General features: G+C 59.6%; 1 protein-coding gene and 1 long non-coding RNA gene across 3 annotated transcripts in view; one reads left to right on the top strand and one right to left on the bottom strand.

Annotated features, from left to right (window-relative positions):
* The first annotated feature begins 9,929 nt into the window (after positions 1 to 9,929).
* Positions 9,930 to 21,293, top strand: part of LOC144366581 (uncharacterized) — a 28,353-nt gene continuing 16,989 nt past the window's right edge. The window contains exon 1 of the long non-coding RNA XR_013425647.1: positions 9,930 to 10,380. This is a non-coding gene — a long non-coding RNA (uncharacterized LOC144366581). The remainder of the gene's footprint in view (positions 10,381 to 21,293) is intronic.
* Hmx1 (H6 family homeobox 1) lies at positions 12,057 to 21,131 on the bottom strand. 2 transcript variants are annotated; one of them, XM_078020934.1, is made up of 3 exons: positions 20,239 to 21,131; positions 17,283 to 17,623; positions 12,057 to 12,963 (listed from the first exon to the last, which is right to left on the bottom strand). In XM_078020934.1, the coding sequence occupies exons 1-3, from the start codon at positions 20,627 to 20,629 to the stop codon at positions 12,832 to 12,834; spliced, it is 864 nt and encodes a 287-aa protein (XP_077877060.1). In that variant the 5' UTR covers positions 20,630 to 21,131; the 3' UTR covers positions 12,057 to 12,831. The 2 variants fall into 2 exon arrangements, with proteins under 2 accessions (XP_077877060.1, XP_005319052.2); XM_005318995.3 differs by lacking the exon at positions 12,057 to 12,963 and having other exon boundaries at positions 16,383 to 17,623; positions 20,239 to 20,937.

Here is a 21,293-nt window from a genome sequence, read left to right as displayed (position 1 = left end):
CATAGTGATTTTGGTGATGGTGATGGTGGTGATGGCGATGGTGTGATGATGGTGGTAATGATGGTGATTGGTGATGGTGGTGGTGATGATGATAGTGATGGTGGTGATGGTGGTGATGGTGATGATGGTGGTGGTGATGGTGGTGATGGTGATGATGGTGGTGGTGATGGTGGTGATGGTGATGGTGATGCTGATAGTGATAATAGTGGTGATGATGTGGTGACATTGGTGATGGTGCTGAAAGTGATGATGACAGTCAGGGGCAGTAGTGTTTCTGACTTCATGGCTGGCACAGGGCTTAAACCAGTCAATACTTAGCACAACTGTGCATGTAGTAGTTATCAATGATATTGATTATCTAAGATTTAAGACTCTCCTCCAAAATTCCCATCAAAATTGGAAGATTTTTGCTTCAAGGAACACCATCAAGAAAATAGATAACACAAAGAACGGGGGATATATTTGCAACACGTATCTGATGTGAGCCTTGTCTCTGGAATCTCTAAAGAATTCTGATAACTTAATAATAAATGCACAAATAACCCAATGCAAACATACTCGAAGGACTCAAGCTGACGTCTCGCTCAGTGGTTTGTACAAAGGCAGATAAATGGATCCATGGGAAGACACTCAATATCAGCCAGCGACTGTCAGGGAAGTGCAAGTCAAAGCCACAGCTAGCTGTCCCTTCACCTCCACCAGATGGCTCTAAACAGACAGGCAACGACAAACGCTGGTGGAGCTCTGGACTGAGGGACTCACAGGAGCCTAAGGTGCTGCTGCCTGCACAGTCCCGGAAAAAGGAGCTGCTGGGCGGCCAGCTGGGCAGACCCCGTCCCTGGAGACCTGGAGGTGTCCTCTGCAGTGCCACTCACCAGAGCAGACAAATGGAAATGGCCCCGATGCCCACCACCTGGGACGGCAAGGTGACAGCTCTGCACAGCGGTCATTCAGCCACAGAGAGAGCACTGCTGCCCACCACAAGGGCTGCCTCGGACACGCCAGTGGCAGAGGCCAGGCATGAAGGCCCACGTTGCAGGAGGCCCAGAAACATCATCCAGAGGCACAGACGCAGACTCAAGGCTGCCCCTGGGGGCGGGCGGGAGTGGGGGACATGGCTGATGACAGTTTTTCTGGCGGGAGGAGACTGTGGAAGGTAGCAATGGCCACCGACCTTATGAGGAGTCGACAGCTGAGGTCACTTTCACTCCAAGTTGGAACCACTGTCGGTCTGCTCAGGGGCCCAGCACGCAGGAGGCGTGGTTGTGGTCTTCAGCATCACCAAAAACCAAAACCCCGTGCACGTCCCCAGCCACGTACGCCCCCAGACCTTTTATTTTTTATTTTGAGATGGAGTCTCACTGAGTTGGGCCTTGCACCATTGCTGAGGCTGGTCTTGCACTTGCGATCCTCCTGCCTCAGCCTCCCAAGCTGCTAGAATTGCAGGTGAGGTCACCGCGCCTGGCCAAATGGTACACTTTAAAAGGGTGAATTTTGGGCTGGGGTTGTGGCTCAACGGTAGAGCACTTGCCTAGTATGTGCAAGGCCCTGGGTTTGATCCTCAGCACCACATAATAATAAATAAATAAAATAAAGGTGTTGTGTCCAACTATAACTAAAAAATAAAATTAAAAAAAAATAAAAATAAAAAAATAAAAGAGTAAATTTTATTATTCCTTGTAGATCAAACCTCCATAGAACTGTTGTTAAAGAATCCCTGGAGTACATGTTAGTGGATCAGCCGAAGGATTTTTCCCCAGTGGGGAAACGAGGAGGGCCCAGGGGACCCAGCAGCAGTGCCAGCTGGGAGTCCACGTTCACGAGCTCCAGTGGGATTCCAAGGAAGGAGTCCCCAAAGCTCCTGGGGGACCCCACGCATGCCTCCTGGTCTGCGGCCCACACACCCCCGGTTGGCGCCCCACCGGCAGAGCTGCCCTGGCCGGGGCCTCCCTTCCCACTGGGGCTCAGGGCAGGCTCTCCTCCCACCAGCACCCGCCACCCTCTGGCTGGAAACAGGTGCCCTCCCTGCACTCGCCTCCGAGGGCGGAAGTGCTTCCCTGAGCCTGAGTTTTCATCAGCGTCCACTGCCAGGTGCCCACAGAGGGCAGGGCACCTGCCACGGCGGCGTGCCTGCAGAGGTGGCACAGGGACATGGGTGAATGACTTAGTTCCTCTCCAGAGTGCCAGACCAAGGATGTCACCACGCTCGAAAAAGAGAGATTCCCTGGCCCAGGGGTGTGGTCACTTCAAGGCTCTGAGAAGTCCCACAGTTTAAAAACAGAAGGAAGCCACGGAGCTTCCCTGGATCAGCGCTTCCCAAGAGTTTCTGACACTAGATCCCTGACTCCAGAACGTGCTGGGGGGCGGCCAGGTGCCCGTCGGAGGACACCCTCCTGCAGAGGGCAGGACGAGGGTGCCCAGCGAGCGGGGCTATGGCCGACGAGGACCTGGTTTTGAGTGTGAAGTCCACGCCTCCCTCCGTCGGGCAGCTGTTGAGCACGCGAAACAGTTTGAGTTTCATGATCCCACGAACCAGGTCAGGTATTTGCACTCGGCTCAGCGTCCAAACCGTCCAAACCGAGGGGAGACCTTCTGCGAGTGAGATCACAGCCTCCCAGAGGCTGGGGAGGGAGCACACCAGCGGCCTCAGTGTTTGATGAGCACATGTGAGAAAGATGAGGCCCCAGCCCACTGGATTAAATTATTATTTAATTATCTGCACCTTTCCTTTTGAAATCACATGTGTAGCTACACTATGTCTGCTATCAGACCACGTTGTCTTAAAAGCTACATTATAATAAAATGAAACATTTGTACACTTATTTTTTTTTCTACCAGGGATTGAATTCATGGGCACTCAACCACTGAGCGCATCCCTAGCCCTATTTTATATTTTATTTAGGGACGGGTCTCACTGAGTTTCCTGGAATAGCCTTGAACTTGTGACCTTCCTGCCTCAGTCTCCCAAGCCTGGGGATTATAGGTGTGGCCTTGCACAAGGCTTGCTTGTATGGTTTTTTTTGTTTTTTTTTTTTAATGCATGTGGGTGATGTACTTGAAAGAACCTAGTTCAATGCCTTTGATTTACACATACGAAGCCTGGGCCCAGAAAAGGCCTGGCTGAGGTCACACAGCATATAGTAAATGAAGCTGGGCCCATACTGGGACTTGGAGGTGCATGGAGACTCCCCCATTGATTACGGGGCCACTGATGGTAAGGAGGACGGATAGACACTGTAGGGGTTGTCTCTGACATTGGGGCAGAGCAAAGCCTGCTGTCTGAGACGGGGCCCAGAGCCTGGCCCCTCCGCCGTCTGGCACACGGCACAGCCCCATGGTCTGCTGAGCACCTTCCAACGGCAAAGACGAGTGCCCCCAGCTGAGGGGCAGGGCAGGGCAGCTGCCCCAGTGCAGGGAGCCCTCCGACTTGCCCTCAGCAGGGGACATTCCCCTTCCTCATCAAAGAGCAGCAGGGTTTGTGGGTGAGGGCACACAAGAGGGTCCCCTCCTCCTCTGCTGCGGCGACCAGGCTCCCGTTCCCCAGAGCCTCGGCATCCCGCTCCAAGGCACCGCCAGGCAGCCGTCATGAACTGACCGTCCCCAAATGCACAGGCTGAAGTCCCACCTGCACCCTGAATGTGGCCCAATCTGGAAATGGCATCTTCACAGAGGTGCTTAAGGAGAGGGAGGCCCAGGGGCCATGCCATGGGGCCCGAGGCCTCAGAAAAGGGGACATGTGGGCACAGACAGGCACAGCAGGCAGCTGGCGAGGAGATGCAGGAGGCAGCTGGCAGAGCCTGCAGAGGCAGGACACCCTGCCTTGGAGCCCAGGAGGACCTAGGCCTTGGCCGCTGCTGCCCGGGGCATTCACAAGCAGATGCAACCTGTGCCTGTGGAGCCCTGATTCCCAGGGCGTCCCCCAGCCGCTCTGGCCACCCTGGCCTGCCCCCTTCCGCCTGCCCTCAGGGCTGCAGGGGACAGAACCAAGCAGGGCCTTCCAGGGCCACAGCCATAGCCGCCTCTCCTGGAGGTGGTGCAGGGCCTGGGCACGGCCTGGGCACGGCCTGGGCACGGTGGACAGCAGCCCTTCCCCACCCTCACTGGGGTCTCAGGTGAGGTCCTGCCCTTGCCTCCTGCCCCATGGGCCCAATGGGAAGGTGGCAGGCAAGTGACAGAGGGACAGTCCCACCCATGTCCCAGCTCCTGGGCCCACTCTCTGGGCCTCCTTGGTCCTGGCCCCAGAGCCTCCCTACCACCCTTTTCCGAAGTCCCCCTGGGTCAGGCCTGGCACTAAATGGGCACGTGACTGGATGAGTATAGTGGTTGTCGGCTGGGTGAGGAGTGGGAAGGACAGGCCACCTGTTTGCAGAGGGAAGAGGCCACTCACAGCCCCTGTGCAGGCCCAGCTTAGAATGGCCTCCTGTACTATTCGGGCATTGACTGTTTCTTCAGTAGAAGCCAAGTCACGGTGGCTTATGTAAGACAGGTCTGATTTGTCCCTCATGTGATTATTCATGCTGGTGATAGTCCAAGGGGTTGGATGGCTCTGCCCTGGGTCTTCGGGGATGCAGTTCCTCCCGTGGGAGGCTCTGCTTGCTCTCAGCAATGTGTCCTCATCTGGCCATTACACCCCACACCCTTTCCATGGCAACCAGGAAGGGGAGGGAAGGGGGAGGGATACTCCACCTGCTGCTAAAGAAGGTTCTGGAAGTTGCACCCAGAGCTCCTCCTGACACGGCTGCTCAGAATCCCATCCAGTGACCAGCCTGAGCTGCAAGGGCAGTGCCTCTGGCTGAGTCAAAGGGTTCAGCTGGTATGAGGCAGCAGGGGACAGCGGCTCCACTCCCCTGAGGGCAGATAAAACCAGGGCTTGGGAACTTTCTATAAAGCCTCTTGATTCTGCACTTGCATCCCAAGAGCCCCAGAATGTAACTGCATCCTCCTGTCCACTCTGCTGCTGCTGCTTGAATGATGGGAGACCCAGCTCCACCCGGGAGCCCTCTCCCTGGGCTTCCTTCCCTGGGTGTAATGGACACTCCCGCTTCCCCCTCGGAGCTCTCCCTCTGGGCAGCAGACACAGGGGGAACCTCCCTGGCCCCAGGAGTGCAGTTTGCTTCTCCAGCCCTGAGCGTGGGCCCCCAGGGCTGGCCCTGCCCCTGGAGGGGCGGGTGCCCAACAGCACGGGACCTGGGAGTCCCAAGCAGGGCTGAGAGCTCAGGGCCCGCAGAGGAGCCCAGATGGGCCTACATGCTGGGTACCATCTGGAAATGCCAGCTCCGGGGCACCCTGTGTGCTCTAATTTGGAGGGAAGATGTCAGAATTCACAAGGAAGCTTCAAGATCAGCGTCACTGTGGCTGGGACGGGTGTCCAAGCACCTAGAGGTCACTGGGAAGGAAGTTTCTAGCTGTGGTGGACAGTGAAATCAGAGGCTTTGAGCTCGCTCAGCTGCCTCATCTAATTGGTCAGAGGCCTGGTGAGCAAAGGTGGGGCTCTCCCAGCAGTCAGACTCCCTGGAGACTGCAAGCCAGAAACCCTCCTGGCCCCGGCCTGCTCCCAGTGGGACCCACACCCAGCACCCCTGCACCCACTGCTGCCTGAATCTCCAGCCTGCACATCTGCCCACCAGTTTTGGCCTTGCCACACCACACAGCCACAGGAGCCAGTTTCATAAAATCACTCATGTGCTCTATCATCTCTCTGCCCCTCTCTCCCTGCCCCTCCCTCTCTGGGTCTGTTGTATTCTATTGGTTCTCTTTCTCTGGAGAACCCTAACCAATACTGAACGATATGGAGAACATGTTTAAAACAGGAGTACAGGGGCTGGGGATACAACTCAGTCGGGAGGGAGCTTGCCTCACATGCACAAGGCCCTGGGTTCAATCCCCAGCACAGTACCACCAAAAAAAAAAAAAAGGAGGAGTATAAGTTGGGCACAGTGGTCACACCTGTGGTCCCAGAGGCTTGGAGGCTCAGGCAGGAGGATCATGATTCAAGGCCAGCCTCAGCAACTTTGGGAGGCCCTATGCAACTCAGCAAGTCTCTGTCTCTAAATAAAAGAATTTAAAAAGGGGTGGGGAAGTAGCTCAGTGGTAAAACATCTCTGGGTTCAATCCCCAACACCTAAATAAATAAGTAAAATAAAATAAAAAATAAAAGCAGGGAACATAAAGTAAGCATAATAATTCCAACATGGTCCAGCAACAGTCCAACTGTTTTTGTTTCCATAACAGCAGCGAGCTGCACGTGTTGGATTTTACATTCTGAGATGACTATACATCCAGAAATAGGAAAAGGTGCCAATAAACACCACTAATCCCAATGCCTGAGACGCACTGGATTTCGCCCTGTGTCTGCCATGCAGGAGGCAGCTGTGCGGCTTCAGAGGTCCCTGTGCAGCGGACCCCCAGGAGGAACCAGAACAGGCCCCTCTGCCGGGGCCTCACCGGCTTCAACGCAGGGAACTTGCCAGAGTCTGGCTTCAGCAGCACTGCTGGGCTCAGAATTCACAAGGAAGCTTCTAGGCTCTGAATTGGACCCCAGCTGATGGCCGTGGGCGCCACGGGGTGAGGACAGCGTGGGAACTGAGCTCTTCTACAGTTTACTCAACAACTAGCGGCTTGCTGGGGCGACAGCCTGATTCCTGTCCCCAGGGGCTCCCAGTCTCTAAGGGAAAGAGGCAAGAACCTGCAGTGACTGCAGAGAACCCAAGTAAAGCCACAGCAGGGGACCCTCAGCTGTCTGGGTGGTGGGAGTGGCACCCGCCCCAGGGGAGTGAGCCCCACAGAAGGATACCTGGCCACCTGGTGGAGCTAAGAAATGTTGACTTCCCTAGTGTGTGTGGTTGTGCAAAACACACACAGTAGCCTCACAGGGTTACCAGGGAGGCCGGTCCCCGGAGGGTGCTTGGGAATCTTGTTGATGGTCATTTCTCTACTGTTGTAGCAGAGGACATGGTGAATTATGTGCATAAGAAAGTTTGGTAAAACTGAAGAGGGTAGAAGGTGAACTGGGTCTATCTGTGTATTTATTTATCTTTTTGCTTTGGTGCTGGGTCTCGAAACAGGGCCTCGTGGGGCTGCGCCCCACCGCCCTGGTTTCTCCATTTCAATCTTCTAGGCATCCGTGTGGAAATGCCCCCCACCGCCGGCACTGGGGATTGAACCCAGGGCGCCACACAGGCGAGGCACACGGTACACCCCCAGCCCTCGTTCGGGAAAAGGCTCGGAAGGGCGACTGCGCAGGTCCTGCATGGCGCTCCCTGGGTTTGCGCCTTTCTTGGCTGGCAGGGGGACTCCCCTCCCGTTCGTGACGGAGGAGACTTCGTAAGTTTGCCCGGATCTACGTTCGAATTTTGTGCCATCCCAATACACCGCCTTTTAAAAACAAAAGAATAAAGCGGACAACACTTCACGAAAACTCTGGCTCTGTGCGGGTAATGAATACGGGGTGCTTGGGTGCTTCCACCGCCCTGGCTCCTATTTTCTCAATTTTCTCCAACGAACAGCATTTACTTGGGATCCCGAACGCCGCCCACGCCCTGTCCCGCAGTAGCCTTGAGGCCGACGCGGGGTGGAGCGTAGCCCTGGGAGGAACGGCCACCTGGGCCTTGACCCCTCTCGCAGGCCCGGGCGGCGATCTCTTTGCCAACCGCCTCCTCCCCGAGAAAGGGTGGGAGCGGTAGAGAGGGTGGGAAGCTGTCTCTGGCTCTCCCTCCCCCAGGCTCCCGCGCGCTCTTGAGCCCGTCCTGGCCTCGGCCTCCCGAGGACCGCACGGCAGCTGAGCGCCAGGCCCGCTTCCCGCCGCCGACCGGTCCTCGGCGCTGCCCGGGCTGAGTCTTCGGAAGTCCCTACTTGGATCGTGTCTAAACTGTGCCCGTTTTGAGGCAGGGACAGCCCAAGGACGCCGAGGGTCCAGCCCTGCCTGGTCCGGGGAGAGCGCACCTCTACTGCGCCTACGCCCAGTTCCAGGGGCCGCGCCTCCCTAAAGCGCCGGGCTTGGGGCGCCCTAGGGAGGAGGCGGAGGAGGGCGAGGGCCGAGGGGTGGCTTTTAACGAAAAAGAAGATGAGCCAGCCGTCAGCTAAACCGTCAGGGCTAATGCGCTGGGCTGTGCGGCCGGGATCGATGCCGCCCGGGCCGGCGGGGCCGCGCTCCGCCAGGTTCCCGCCCGTTGGGGGGAAATGGATTTTCGCGATTTCAGAAACAAATTCAAACCGAAGCGAGCGAGGCCCGGATGTGCTGACGCTGCGGTTCCGCGCGGAGCTGGAGCCTCGAGAGCCGCTCCGGGGAAGGAAGGGAGGGAAGGAGGAAAGGGGGTCCCCGCCCGAGATTGGGAGGCCACATGAGCCGAGGGAGTGCGGGGACGCGCCCAGCGAAGAAGCAGAGGAGAGCGGCTTTCAGGGAACTTGCCCCAGAAGGCCACCGCCGCGCCGCCCGCCTGCGCTCCTGGCCTGGCAGCGGGGCCCCAGACCCTCACTGGCCTCTGGCCTCGGCTCTGGCCCGGAGGAGCCCGGGAAGGCTGAGGTCTGCGCGGAGAGGCCCGGCCCCTGCCTGGCAGCTCTCTGAGCAGCCGCTGCGGCGGGAGCCCTCCAGGCACAGGCCGGGCTGCGGCGCCCCGCTCCTAACCAAGCCCGAGAAGGCACCCCTGGGACGCACACTCTGCACACCGTTCAGAACACTGAGCCTCAGCAAATCTTGGGGTCCTTAGCTCAGAACATCACTCCACCGGGGTCTGGGAGCGTCCAGAAGCAGAAGGGGACAGGAGGAAGGTGGCAAGGGTTCCTCTTTTGAGTAGCCATCTCTCCCTTCTTGGGGCCATATTGGGCTTTTCTGTAAGAAGGATCCATAAGTAAAGGCTGGGCCTGGCACAGATCTCTTTCAGGGGACTGGGGGTTTACTGGAGAGGCAAGAGGCTCAGAGGCCAGCATCCCCAATGCCCACCTCTAGTCAGGCTATCCCTAGAATGCAAGGAGACTCAGGCAAAAACTTTTGAAGATGTCTGTCTACATAGACAATTTCAGTCACCCCTAACCAGCACGTCAGCATCACTGGGTTGGCACCGACTCCCCAGATTGTGCATCCCCGCAGCTGCTCTCCTGGAACATGGCCACCCAGTCTTAGGGGATTGGGACTTCCAGTTCAAACTGGAAGTAGGGGAACTTTGAAAACTCCCAGGAGGGCACTACGGGGCAGAGAACACCACCCCACCTGCCCTTCTCCAAGCCAAGGGATGCCTCAGGGACTGAGCTCTGCACTCTTTAGAAAGACACCCCAACTCGGCCTGTCCTTCCACAGTGCAGACCAACTAGGATGGAATCCTCACATATAAAAGGGGACACCATTCCCTCCCTGTTACTGTGGGGACTTAGTGAGACAATGCCCAGCCAAAGAAAGCATCTCTGTTAGGTGTGGGGGCTGCTCACTGCCCAGTGAAGCCTCTGTCCGAGGCCAGCTGGGTGGTGGGGAGAGAAGGCAATCTCCAGTGGTAGAAGCAGGGAGCACAGGCCTATGGACTGGGTCCCCAACGGGGGCAGGCAAGAGCAGATTTATGTGCAGGAAGGATGGGGGCTTGGGTCCTGGAAGGAGAGAAGAAGGTGCCAGTGGTGGCTTGCGTAGGCGGACCTGCTGTATTGAAGAACCTTGCCACACTTGAGCTGGCCTGCAGGGACTAGGTGGTGCCTGGGGGCCCCCAGGTGCATCCAGTCCAGCGTGGCTGTCCTGGTGCCCCAGTGACAGCAGGCTGCTCAGGGCCCATGGAGCTCTCTGAGGGGTACCAAGAAAACCAGACCTGCTAGGCAGCAAGGTCTTGGGTATAAGCTGAAGGGACGGAGCCTGTGAGCTGAGTGCCTCGGTGGTGGTGGGCATTGGGTGGAGCCTGAGAGGCTGTCACCCCACAGCAAGCCTGGAGCCCACGCTCTAGTTAGATGGCACCGCTTTCACCACTGTGGCCTACCGTCTCCGCAGATGGGCAAGCCGGGCTTGCAGAGGCGGGGTGACATACAGAGGGCCGGTGCGGGCCAGGCACATTCAGGGATCTGAACGCCGCACCCATCTTTGAGGTGGTGGACCAAGACTGCGCCACCCCTCCCCCTCCCGCCAAAGGTCAAGACTAGAGGCTGCCTCCGCCTCCACCTGCCTGCCACCAGCTGGGCTCCTCCAGCCTCCTCCGGGCCGGGCAGACACCTCCCTCCCGGCCCCAGCTCCTGCCCAGACTCCAGCTCCGCGCCCTGCTCGGGGGGTAGCGCGGATCCGGACGCAGCAGCCTCCCAGAGCCCGAAGGGCGAGGGCCGGGCAGGAGAGGGGGAGCGGGAAGGGGCGAGGTGAGAAGCGAGGGGCGGGGCCCGAAGGCTGAGCCAGACTCGGAGACGCCGGAGGGACACCAGGTGAGCCGGGCGGGGGGCAGGGAGGGGGCCGGGGCGCCGGCTGGGAGGGTGGGGGCAGGGCCGGAAGGACAGTGCGGTGGGGCGGGGCACCCGGAGGGCCGCGAGCCTCGAAGGTCCCGGGAGTCCTGGGCCTGGCGCGCCGACGCCCGCGGCCCGCGCGGTGGGGGTGGGGAGCCGCTCCGCGCCCGCGGGTCGGAGTCGCGGCCGAGCAGGCGCCGCTGGAGCCGGCGCCGAGCGGGAGTTTCTGCTCGGTCTAGCTCCGCAGCCCGGGGAGTCCTCACCTTCATCTACCTGCTGGCAAAGCAGGCCCCGAGAGGATGCGCCCGACTGGAGGACCCCGGCAGGGCAGGTGCCGGGCGGTAGGAGAAGCTGCGGCCGCGGTTCTCGCAGCCCAGGCGGGCGACGTGGGGTCTGGGCCGACCGGGAACAGAGCGGGCCCCGCCTGGAGCCCGCTCTTCCAGCGGCTTAAGCCAAGGAGCGTCTTGGTAAAGAAATATATAGGCTCTGACCTCCTCTGGGACCGTCTGAAGCGGGAAGAATCAGGTCCAAGAGAGGGATTAATGGGACAAAAGGGACCGTGGTCAGCGGGGACAGACGTAACGCGGCCGGAATCCTGCCACCGAGAAGAGGGAAGAGATCGGAGAGAATTCAGAGAAAAAAGTCTGGGAAGTGGAGGCCGACTAAAGCCGAAAGTCAGAGCCAGCCGCGGAGCCGGTCAGACGGAGCCCGGGACACTCGGGCACCGCCAGGATCGTGCGCACCACCAGCCTTTGCCTGGCGCCCTTCTACCTGGCTGGAGAGGCCTGGGGAGACGCAGTTCTGGACTGGAGCGTGTCATTGTAGAGTGCACCTTGTCGCCCGGGCTGACTTCTCCTGGAGTCTCCCACCTGGACCCTGACACCCCAGGACCTGGGGCTTTTCCAGGTGGTCTGTCCTGGATGGAAACCCTTCTCCATTTGCCCTTCAGGCGATTCGCATGCCAGCCTTGGGCGACCCAGCCTCACCCAGCCCCGCTCAGCCCCTCTCCTTCTCCTCTCAGGTGCTGCCAACCCAAGTTCTCACAAGGTGCATCGAGGAAATGCCAAGAAACCAAACCCACAAACCCGGAACCAGAGAGGCCACCGCTTGGCTCAGTATCCCAAAACGCGCCTCCATCAGGATCCCACTCTGGCTGTTCAGGGACTTTAGCCGTGTAGGAGGCAGAGGAGGTGCTGGCCGACCTTTCGTGGTTATAAACCCCTTATCCATCACAGGCGATCTCAGAAGCCTGTCCCTCAAAGGTGATGCATGGCGCCCGCCGGGTGGGGAATCCCTGGGGAGCATCAGGACCAGTGGGGGAAGGGTGGGGACCAGCAAAGCCAAGTGGAAAAAGAGGAATGTTGGAGACTGAGATAGTTTTACAGACACTGAATTAAGGTGTTTTGATGTACATACTCTGGCTAAGAAAAAAAGCCGGGTGCAACAACCCCATGAAACCCTGGTGGGGTGAAAATAAACCTGGAGTAGAACAGCCCCTTTGGTGGGATGAACACGCCAGGTGCACAGGGCCCTTATGATTCCAGGGTTGTTTTTAAAAACATTTTATTATGGAAGTTTTCAAATATAAAACAAAAGTAGAGGGAGTGCTATAATGAACCCCCGTGCCCAGCCCCATTCAGCAGTGATTTGCCTCTGGCCAAATTCTATTCTTTTTATTTTTCCTATTTATTTTCGTTGCCATGTCTTAAAGCAAATGCAGACATCACTTCATTTCACCAGTAAATACATAAATCATAAATGCATTTTAACTCCTAAAAATAGCAATTTGGCTATAAATCACAACTCCCAATACATCCACAGCCTGGTCTAACACTCAGAAGCTGGGACTTTGATGGTGAAATTACAACTCTTTTCTGTTTGACTTTACTGCAATCCAGATAGTAACAAGCACTGTGACTTTTATACTTTACACACACACACACACACACACACACACAAATGAACAAACACAGAGGCCAAGGCCTGCAGAAGCCAGCAGAGGCGGGGCAGCAGCTGCTGCCAGGCTGTGCGTGAGAGGTGCAAGCTGAACCACCCTGCAGGTCTCCCTCTTCCCTCTGCCCCTTGGTCCCATTGCCAGTTGGAGTTGGGAGCTCAGCACTGTGAGCACAGGGTAGCCCGCTCTGCAGTCTCACCACAACACTGACCCAGGCACCCAGCAGTACTCCTGGCTCAGACTGAGCAGGGAGGACCTCAGTTTCCAGCAGGCACACAGCTTGGTGGATGTCTGCTCTGGCCACCAAAGGGATGATGTGGCAGGGGGAATCATCCAGAAGACTGGAACAGGCAGGAAGGGACAGCAGGATTTGGCAGGATAGGAGACGTTTCAGGGAGTGGAGGGGAGCCCAGAGGGGGTCAAGGCTTTGGCCAGGCAGTGGTCTCCATGGCGGCATCCCTGCCCAGAATCCATGCTTCTCAAACATCTTTCTTTCCGGAGTTGTGAGGTGGAAGCCACAGGGCTTGGTAGCAAACACCTGTAATCCCCGTGACGTGGGAGACTGAGGCAGGAAGATCACAGGTTCCAGGCCAATTTAGCTTAGTGAGACCCTGTGTCAAAATAAAAAATATAAAGGCTGGGGATGTAGTTCAGTAGTAAAGTGCCCCTGGGTTCAATCCCCAGCACCAAAAGCAGGGTGGGGGGGTGTTAGAAAGCTGGGTGAAGTTAGAAAGCCAAGAAGGACACTTGGGAGCCACCCACAGCACAAACAGCGAGGGAACCCGGCCACTCTCTTCCCTCTCAGAGCTCACCTGGCCAGTGCCCAGCTCTTTGGCCTCGACCCAGCCGAGGCGCCCTCTGAGTGGGCTCTGAGCCAAGGCCCTGGCAGATATCCCCAGCAGCCCTGCGGGGCACCTCCACCTGAAGGAGAGGGCCTCAAGTTTAAGAGCACCAGACGGCCATCAAGGCCCTCCCAGCAACAGAGCTGGGGGCCTGTGCACACCAAGGCCACTGTGGGGAGGGAGGTGGGGTCACCAGTTAGAAGGCAGGCAGTTCCCTAGTCCCACTCAGGTGCTCTCTGGCTGTGAATGAGGCAGGAAGGAGTGAGCCCTGGGTGCCGTGTGCTCTCAGTACAGGGCCCGGGGAGGCCAGGGGTGAAGTGGGCAGGGGTGATGACCACCTGGGGAACTGGGCAGGCCTAAGTCTGCCGCCCTCCCCCCTCCTGGAGGCTGAACTGGGCTTGGAATTTTTCCAGCTCTAACTCCATAAATGCCCTGCCTGAGAACAAGGTGCCGTGCTCAGACAACCCAGCTTCCAAGTGCACACGGCCTTAGCCGTCCTTCCTGGCTCTCCTGGTAAATAACCCACCTGCAGATGTCTGAGTGCCTGCTCTGGGAGGGGAACATATTTCCCCCCATTCTCTCAGGTCATTGTTGTCAGCTCCTGTGTACCTAAGGACAGAGCCCCCCCAGGGTGGATCCTGCCACCAATCCCATCAGCAGTGGGGGTCCTGGAGCTGGAGGGGGCAGTCTGCATGGTGCTGGTGTGAGGGACCGTTTGTCTCCCTCTCCAATCACCGTGGCCCAGCAGTCCAAGCTACAGACCGCAGTCTTCATTCTGCACCATAAATGTGATGGGGAGACGGGCCTGGAGAGGATCAGGGGTTGCCAGTAGGACCGGTTCTGGCAAAAGCCAGGGCAGGAGTGGGGCAAATCCTGTTTGCCCCAAATGGGTTCAGAGGCTCTGCAGCAGAGCCCTGGGCATCCCGGGGAGCTGCAGTTCGGCCTCACTTACGGAGAGGGTGAGGCTGATGGGTGGAACCCACTGGGGAGGGCGGGGCGTGCGGTGGAGACGGATGGAAGCCATTCATCTTCTGCCAGCCGCGGAGCCATCGCGGCGAGGTGCGCCCGCGATCGATGGCGCTGGAACTCAGGGCTCCGAGGGGCCAGGCGCACCCCAGGCTGGTCCCGCGCCCCCCAGGGCTTCGTGGGCTTCGTGTTGAGCCGTCAGGTCTCTGGTTTGTGCCATCCCTGGTGCGATGCCTCGTGCATGACGACAAGGCACATCTAGTGGCTGGCCCAGCTTCGGATCCGTTCGCTCCATCGCGGCGCTTCGCTCCAGCGCGGCGACACCGGCCCTCTCGCGGCGTCGCAGTCTTTCCTTGGGCCTCCTGGCTCCTCCAGCCCAGGAACTGCTCTACAGACAGACTTACTAACTCTGCGGGGAAACGCCGCTCCTGATTCAGAGTCCATAGTGCGTTGAGCGACAACGCAGGCCCTGCCTGCGCCTCCTCCTTAGTTCCCAGCGGCTACCGCCTGCCTGCAGAGCCCTCACCTTCCTGCGCCTGTGGCCCCTGCCTCAAGTGGCTGCCCCTACGTCCTTAAGCCTGCCTGTGTGGGGTGTCACAGAAAAGATCTGCCCCAGGACCTGCCATCAACGACCCCCCCCCATACTCAGGAGCTCCCTGAGGTCACCGTGGGACCTCAGGACCTCACACCCGAGAGACAGTGAATGAAATGGCTGCAAGGCAGCGATATCCCTTCATCTGGCTTTAGATGTCTCATTCTAAAAGGCACAGGAGCCGTCTCAGTGGTCTGAGATTCCCAGAGACCTTGGCTGGAGAACAGCACGGATCCGCAACGGGCTGCTGGCCCCGGTGCTTGGAGGGTAAGGGGCAGAGACATGCATTGGCCATGGCCTGCTGCTGGGGAACTGCTGGACTCAGGGCATGGCTGCCAGAAGCTGTGCAGGTCCATGGAGGACTGGCAGAGATGTGGCCATGACTGGATGAGACCAGAAAAGAACAAGAGAGTCCAAAGCCAGGGACACCAAGCCTAAAGAGGGCACAGCGGGGAAGGGGGAGGGAGGAGAGGTGGGTCTGACATTTGCCTGTGGATATCCCTCTACCCTCTATGGCCATGGACCAGGATTAAGGCCTTTGAAAGTAAAATCGTTTCACTGAAGTGTACCACAAATCTTCCGCCCCACCAAAGCCCAGTGAAAACAGTTTTTTGTTTCGTTTTCTTTTTCCCATTTTGTGGCACTGAAGATTGAACCCAGGGCCCCAGCGTTTAATGCTAGGCAAGCAGGCGCTCCCCACTGTTCAGGGCAGTTCCCACACTGCGAGGGTTCCCAGATTCCAGGCTTGGAGGGGCTGAAGGTGTGGGTGCAAGGCCGGGTCCCGCAGCACCAGCTCCCAAGGCTCCTGGGCCTCTGAGCTCTGTGGACTAGGCTGGGGCAGGGACACATGCACATAGATGGACGGTGCCCTTCCTGTGGCTCCTTCTCTTAGGCCTTCTGGTGCCACCTCCAGCACCCCAGACCCAGAGTATGGCCCCCAGTTGCTGCACACCTCAGCTATGGAGGGGCTGCTCCAAAGTGAGGCAGAGAGGGACACCAGTTTTCTAGGGGGCCCTGTTCAGCAAAGAAGTGACCTTCTCAAGCCCTGAGAGACTTGCTGCTTTGGGCTCAATCACACAGAATGAAGGGTCCCTTGTCCATACATGGCAGAGCCCCCACCTTCGCCCCAAAGCAAGCTGCCTTGGGTTGATGGAGATGGGCAACCCCAGCAACACAGACCATCAGAACAGCTTTAGTTAAGAGCCCGTAACTGGGCCCTGAGCCCCTGTGCTGGAGGCTGCAGAGAAGGGACCCTGGCAGGAGTGGGCGCGCTCACCTCACCCTCAGGGAGTGCGAATGTTTTGTTTGGGCCCAAAGAAAAATTCAACAGGACTCAGAACCCCAAGTGCCTGGAGGAGGAAAGCGGAGGCTGCAAGCCTCCTTCCTGCCTCCCCTGCCTCCTGGGAACCACACTGCTTTCCCTGCTCCCCCTTCCTGGGCCACCAAGGCTATCACCCCCGAGGCAGAGCTGGGAATTAGGGAACAAACCCCACTGCCACCATCTCCTGCCCACTTCACCAGGCCCAGGCTCCCAGTTCCCTGGTCAGTGTGGGAAAGTAGGGAGAGAGGGCCTCCACAGAGCCTGCTACCCGAGGAGGGCCCTGCCCGGGGTCACAAAGCAGTGAAACCATCCAGAAAACGTCCCTTTTTATTCCATACGCAATAAGTAAATTGATTTTAAAAAAAATCTTCACCAGGAAAACAGAGGCTGCAGTCCAGGAGGGAAGACCCAGCCGGCCTGTCTTCTAGGAAAGGAGGGTCAGTTCCTGCAAGGGGAGTCCTTGCTGCCCGGGGACTGCCCTCTGGGTCCTGCTTTGTCCCAGGAAAGCACATTTTGCGTTGGGGCAGTGTGCCTGGGGACAGTCACCTCGAAGCCCCTGGGACAGCCTGCTGGAAGTTTTCTGTTGCTGCTGCGGGCCCTAAAGGCAGGAGCCCCGCTTGGCAGAGACAGGCCTGGCCCCAGCCTGTGGCTTACTGTCTTCCTATGGCCCCTCTCCGCGGGGTCCAGCCTTGTAGCTGTTTGGGGAGCGGCCCTGGTACATTCTGGAGGGGCTCCGAACAGCGGCTGGGGCACTGAGGTACAGAGGCGGCCCTAGGAGGCCACCCGCCCCGATCGAACCGCTCGAACCACGCCCTGCACCCACCGCCACCTTCACTGCCGGTCCACAGGGGTCTGCAGCAACCTGGGGAGGATGCTGGCCAGCTGCGGGCTCACAGAGGCTCACACCAGGCCCGGCATCTGCGCCCGCAGAAAGGGCACGGAGGCAGCGGTGGGGAAGGCGGCCAGCGGGTAGGCTAGGGCCCCGGAGAAGCCGAGCAGCGGCGGGGGCGGCGCGGGCGCCGGGGGAGCCAGCGGGAAGGGCAGCGCAGCCGGGGGCCCGGCGCCGGCCGAGGCCGAGGGGCTTTCGTGGTAGAGCACCGGCACGCGGACCAGGCGCTGCGCGCCGGGCGGGGACAGGCTGGCGGCCTCCAGCTCGGCGGCCAGCTGCCGCTTCCACTTGTTGCGACGGTTCTGGAACCAGATCTTAACCTGGGTCTCGGTGAGCTGCAGCGAGGCGGCGAGGCCGGCGCGCTCCGCGCTGCTCAGGTAGCGCTTCAGGTCGAAGGTGGACTCCAGCTGGAAGACCTGGCTGCGCGAGAAGACCGTGCGCGTCTTCTTCTTGCGACCCCCGACGCCGCCGCGCGCCTCCGCGGCCGCCGAGGGGGCCGGAGCCTCGGCCAGCTCCGCGGCCTCCTCCCCGCCAGCCACTGGGCCCTGTGCCGCCAGCTCCACTGCCTCCCGAGGCACCGCTCCCGGCCCGGGGCCCCGCGGCCAGGCGCCCTCCGCGCGCCCCATCTCCTCGCCCGTCTCCGGTGAGTCCCGGTCACTGGCTGCAGGGGAGAGAGGTGCATAATGTTGTGTTCCGGGCGGCCTCCACCTTGAGGTCATCCACCCCTCAAGCTGGAAAACATGGCACATTAGGGCCCTGGCATCCAGAACTGGAGGTTCGGGGTAGGAATAAGGAGGGAGGCAGAAGAGGAGGAGGTGGACCTGAAAAGCCAAGATCTGTGGCAAGCCAACACCGGCGGTGACATTCTCACTCAGAAATGCACACCCACGCCCAGAGGACAGAGAAAGAAGGGAAGGGAGAGAAAAGAAAATGCAAAGGCACAAAAGACAGGCGAGCCCTCTGGCTACTCCCCCTGGCTGCACTGCCTGCCCTGGGGAAAGGCACAAAAGACCCACAGGAACCCCTGGGACCAGAGGAAGTACATCCTTCCCAGAAAGAGGAAAACAAGCACAGAGCCACCCTTGCACACCCGCCCGGCCCGCAGAGCCTCCCAGCACAGGAATAAAGGCCTGCACTCAGGAGCAGATGCACAAGGCTGTCTGCTGTCTGCGTGCATGGAAACATCCGCCAGAAGAAGGCAGCCAATCCTCAAAAGTAAAATGCAGCTAAGTGACATGGGCATCCCCCACAATACTTTGGACCCGTGACCCAGATGCCCACAGAAGCATGCCTTGTCCAGCCACAATCCCACTCAAAGGGAGCACCAGGAAACCAGCAGTCCCACCCAGAACCAAACACCTTCTGTGCTGGAGGTTCAGCCTGCAGGTTTGGGGTACGGTACAAAGCCCACAGGGACTGCTGAGTCCATGCTCTGAAGAGGGCAGCGCCGCACACTGCAGGGACTAGCCTGCCCCTCACTGAAGCCTCCACACCAAAGGGCAGGTCCTGGTTGACAGATCGGAGGTTGAGAAGGAGTTTGGCTGGCCCTTGAAACCAAGGACTCAGATAGACAAGGGGTGTGCCCCAGTGTGAGCTCTCCGCATGCCTGTGTGAACAGTGCAGACCTCAGTGGGCTGGTGTGATGGCTTGGCATGGTGTTCTTCCAGCCCTGCGGATCTCGCTTCTGCCCCTACCCAACCCCCACAATATGTTTCATCTTGGTTCCCATGGAGAAATCAGGTTGCAGTTGTTCCGATCACTAGATCTGGGCAATCCCTACCTCCCCACAACACCCAGCCCTCCAGATGAACAGAGGTACACACATTTCCCCAGGCATTAAGCAGGCTTGCCTGTTCTGGGGTGAAACTGGGACCCTAACCCGCATTGTACGAAATAAGGAGCTATCAGAAGAAGCCGCCTCTGTGGGGACTCCTGCTTAGGCTGCAGGTGAGGATGGGCCCAGGGCAGGGGGAGGACAAATATTACCCTGCAAGATCCTTTTCAGAATCGCCCCCGAGGAGCACTAAATTGAATCACCAGATTTCAAGCAAACCACCAGAAGCACTGCTCAAATTTACATTAAGAGGGTGGGGGTGTCTGGGTATTTTGGGCTCTGAAATGTGGGTCTTTTTGCCAGGGGGTCACTCCCAAACCAAGAAGGGGATTATTCAAACAGGGAGAGGGGCTGCTTACTCCCCGAGAACACACAGGCATGCACACAGATACCAAATGGATTCCAGAGCCCTGAGCCTGGAAAAGAGTTTGGAAGAGGGGCTGGCAAAGTGGGGCTGGGAGTTAAAACAGCTTTCTCGATCCTTCTTCCAGGGCTCTCCCTCCAAAGGGTAGGCTCATAGGGGTGGCAGCAACCCTGGCAGAGGGGGCAGAATGCCCAGGCAGTTAGTTCTGGTGCTGAGAACCCCCTGCCTCGTCTCTGAGGTCTCACCAGGAAACAAAGGCTGGGCTGGTGAGGGAGGCAGAGAGGATGCAAGGGGGTTGGACTAGGGGCTTCAGAGCAGCTCCCCCCACCCCGTTTGCCTGGCACAGCTCTGGGACCCAGGAGGGCCCTGGGAGAGGACTAGGCTCTACCCCCGTCTCCATTTAAAGCTGGCACTAAGGAAACGGGACTCTGGGAGACACTGCTACTGTGGAAGAAGCTCCCTCCATTCAGCCCATCCCACAGAGTGGAGGAAAAGAGGAATGTGGGGCGAAAGAGGGGGAGAGGCCCTGGCAACACAGCACCTTCTGCTCAGCGCCCCTGTTATTTTTTCAGGGGATCCAACTTTGCTGGCCCTCCCTCTTTCCTCCCTGCATCAGCTCACTTTCCTCTCACGGGTGGACACATATACAATATACACACACATGTGTCCATGCTATAGATTTTTTGGCGGTCTCCCATTTTCCTCTTACCACATTTCTCCTTCTTCCTCCTTCCATTTTCTTTTCTCCCACCCCTCTCTCCCTTCTCCTATCTTTCCCTGTGTGATTTCATTCTCTCTCTCCTCCAGCAGTCTGTAGTTCCGGATAGGGGACCCCTCTGGTCAGTTCCCTGCCTCCTTAGACCAGGCCATGGCTGCAGCTCCATCTCTGACCCCTGCTCAGGAAGAGAGCTTCCAAACTCGCCCAGCAAGGGGCTCCGTGGGACCCCACACCACCCAGACTTTATTACAAATAAGGGAGGGGGGAGCACAAAGGGCGGCAACCAGCCCGAAGTCTCCAAATGCGGAGGGGAAGCCAAGCCCCACCGCCTGGTCCACCCCTCTGGGCGCCTTCACTCACTGTCGGGACTGAGGCCGCCTCCGTAGCCGTGCGCCCGTGGGTACCAGCGCGTCGCACCTCCGCAACCGAGAGTGAAGGGCGGCCCGGGCCCCGGGGGCGGCCGGGGACCGAGGCCCAGCGCACCCGGCCCGAGCAGCGCCCGGGCGCGCGCCTCCCCGCCAGGCCCGGTGCCCGCTCGCAGCTGTCGCCGCCTCTGCAGCCGTCGCCGCCGCGCCTGCTCGGCGTCCTCATCCTCCGCGTCGTCGTCGTCCTCTTCCTCCTCCTCGCGGCTGCCGTCGCCCTGGGCAGCGCGTCCCGCGCCCTTGGCCTCGGCAGCCAGTAGGTTTTCAATGAGAAAGGAGGAGGTGCGGGCTGGCGTGGCGCGCCCGGGCTCCGTCAGCTCGTCCGGCATCACGGCCACGGGCCCGTCGGGTTCTGCTGGACTCCTTGGGGTCCCCGGTGCCCGGGGCGCGGCCAGTCCCCGCTGGGGATGGTGGCACGCGGCTCCCAGGCGCACGCGCGGGCCGGGCCTGGAGCCGCTGCCCGGAGCGCTGGCGTCGGGCCCCGCGGGGCAGGCGGCGGCCTCGGCGCTGGGCTGGGCTGGGCTGGGCTGGGCGGGAGCGGGTGCGCGCCGACAGCCGCCGGGGAGGCCGCCTCGCTCGCCTTTCACGTCGCCGCTCTGGTCGCCGCCGGGGCCGGCCTAACCGGGGGCGGGGAGGGGGAGGGGCCGGGGGCGGGGCGGCGCGCGCCGGGCGGGCGGCCAACTCAGCCCCAAGGACGCCGCGGCGGCCCCGAGCGTGGCCACTGGCGTAGACGCCGCTCCGACCCTGAGCGCAGGCGGCGGCTTGGCTAAGGCGAGCGGCCCGGGGCACGGGTGGGGGTCGCTCCTGTCCGGCCCAGTGTGACGCATTCCAGCGGTCCGCGCCACCCCCCCCCGAGGGCGGGGCCTCGGATGGACCGCTGCCCATTGGATGCAAGGCCCCGATGAAGACAGATTGACCAATCACTGTCCGGCAAGATCCGTAATTACCCCGCCGCGGGAGAGCAGTGGACCCAGCGTATCCATGTGTGTGCGC

This window comes from Ictidomys tridecemlineatus, chromosome 9, assembly GCF_052094955.1.
Source record: "Ictidomys tridecemlineatus isolate mIctTri1 chromosome 9, mIctTri1.hap1, whole genome shotgun sequence".
Taxonomy (NCBI): domain Eukaryota; kingdom Metazoa; phylum Chordata; class Mammalia; order Rodentia; family Sciuridae; genus Ictidomys; species Ictidomys tridecemlineatus.
Note: the sequence above shows the minus strand (reverse complement) of the source record. Positions and strands in the feature narration are given on the sequence as shown.

Coding starts and splice junctions, on each gene's coding strand:
- Hmx1 (XM_005318995.3), bottom strand. CDS start 20,629: ATGCCGGACGAGCTGACGGAGCCCGGGCGCGCCACGCCAGCCCGCACC. Junction 17,624..20,238: donor AGGCGGCCTCAGTCCCGACA/GTGAGTGAAGGC, acceptor TCTCCCCTGCAG/CCAGTGACCGGGACTCACCG.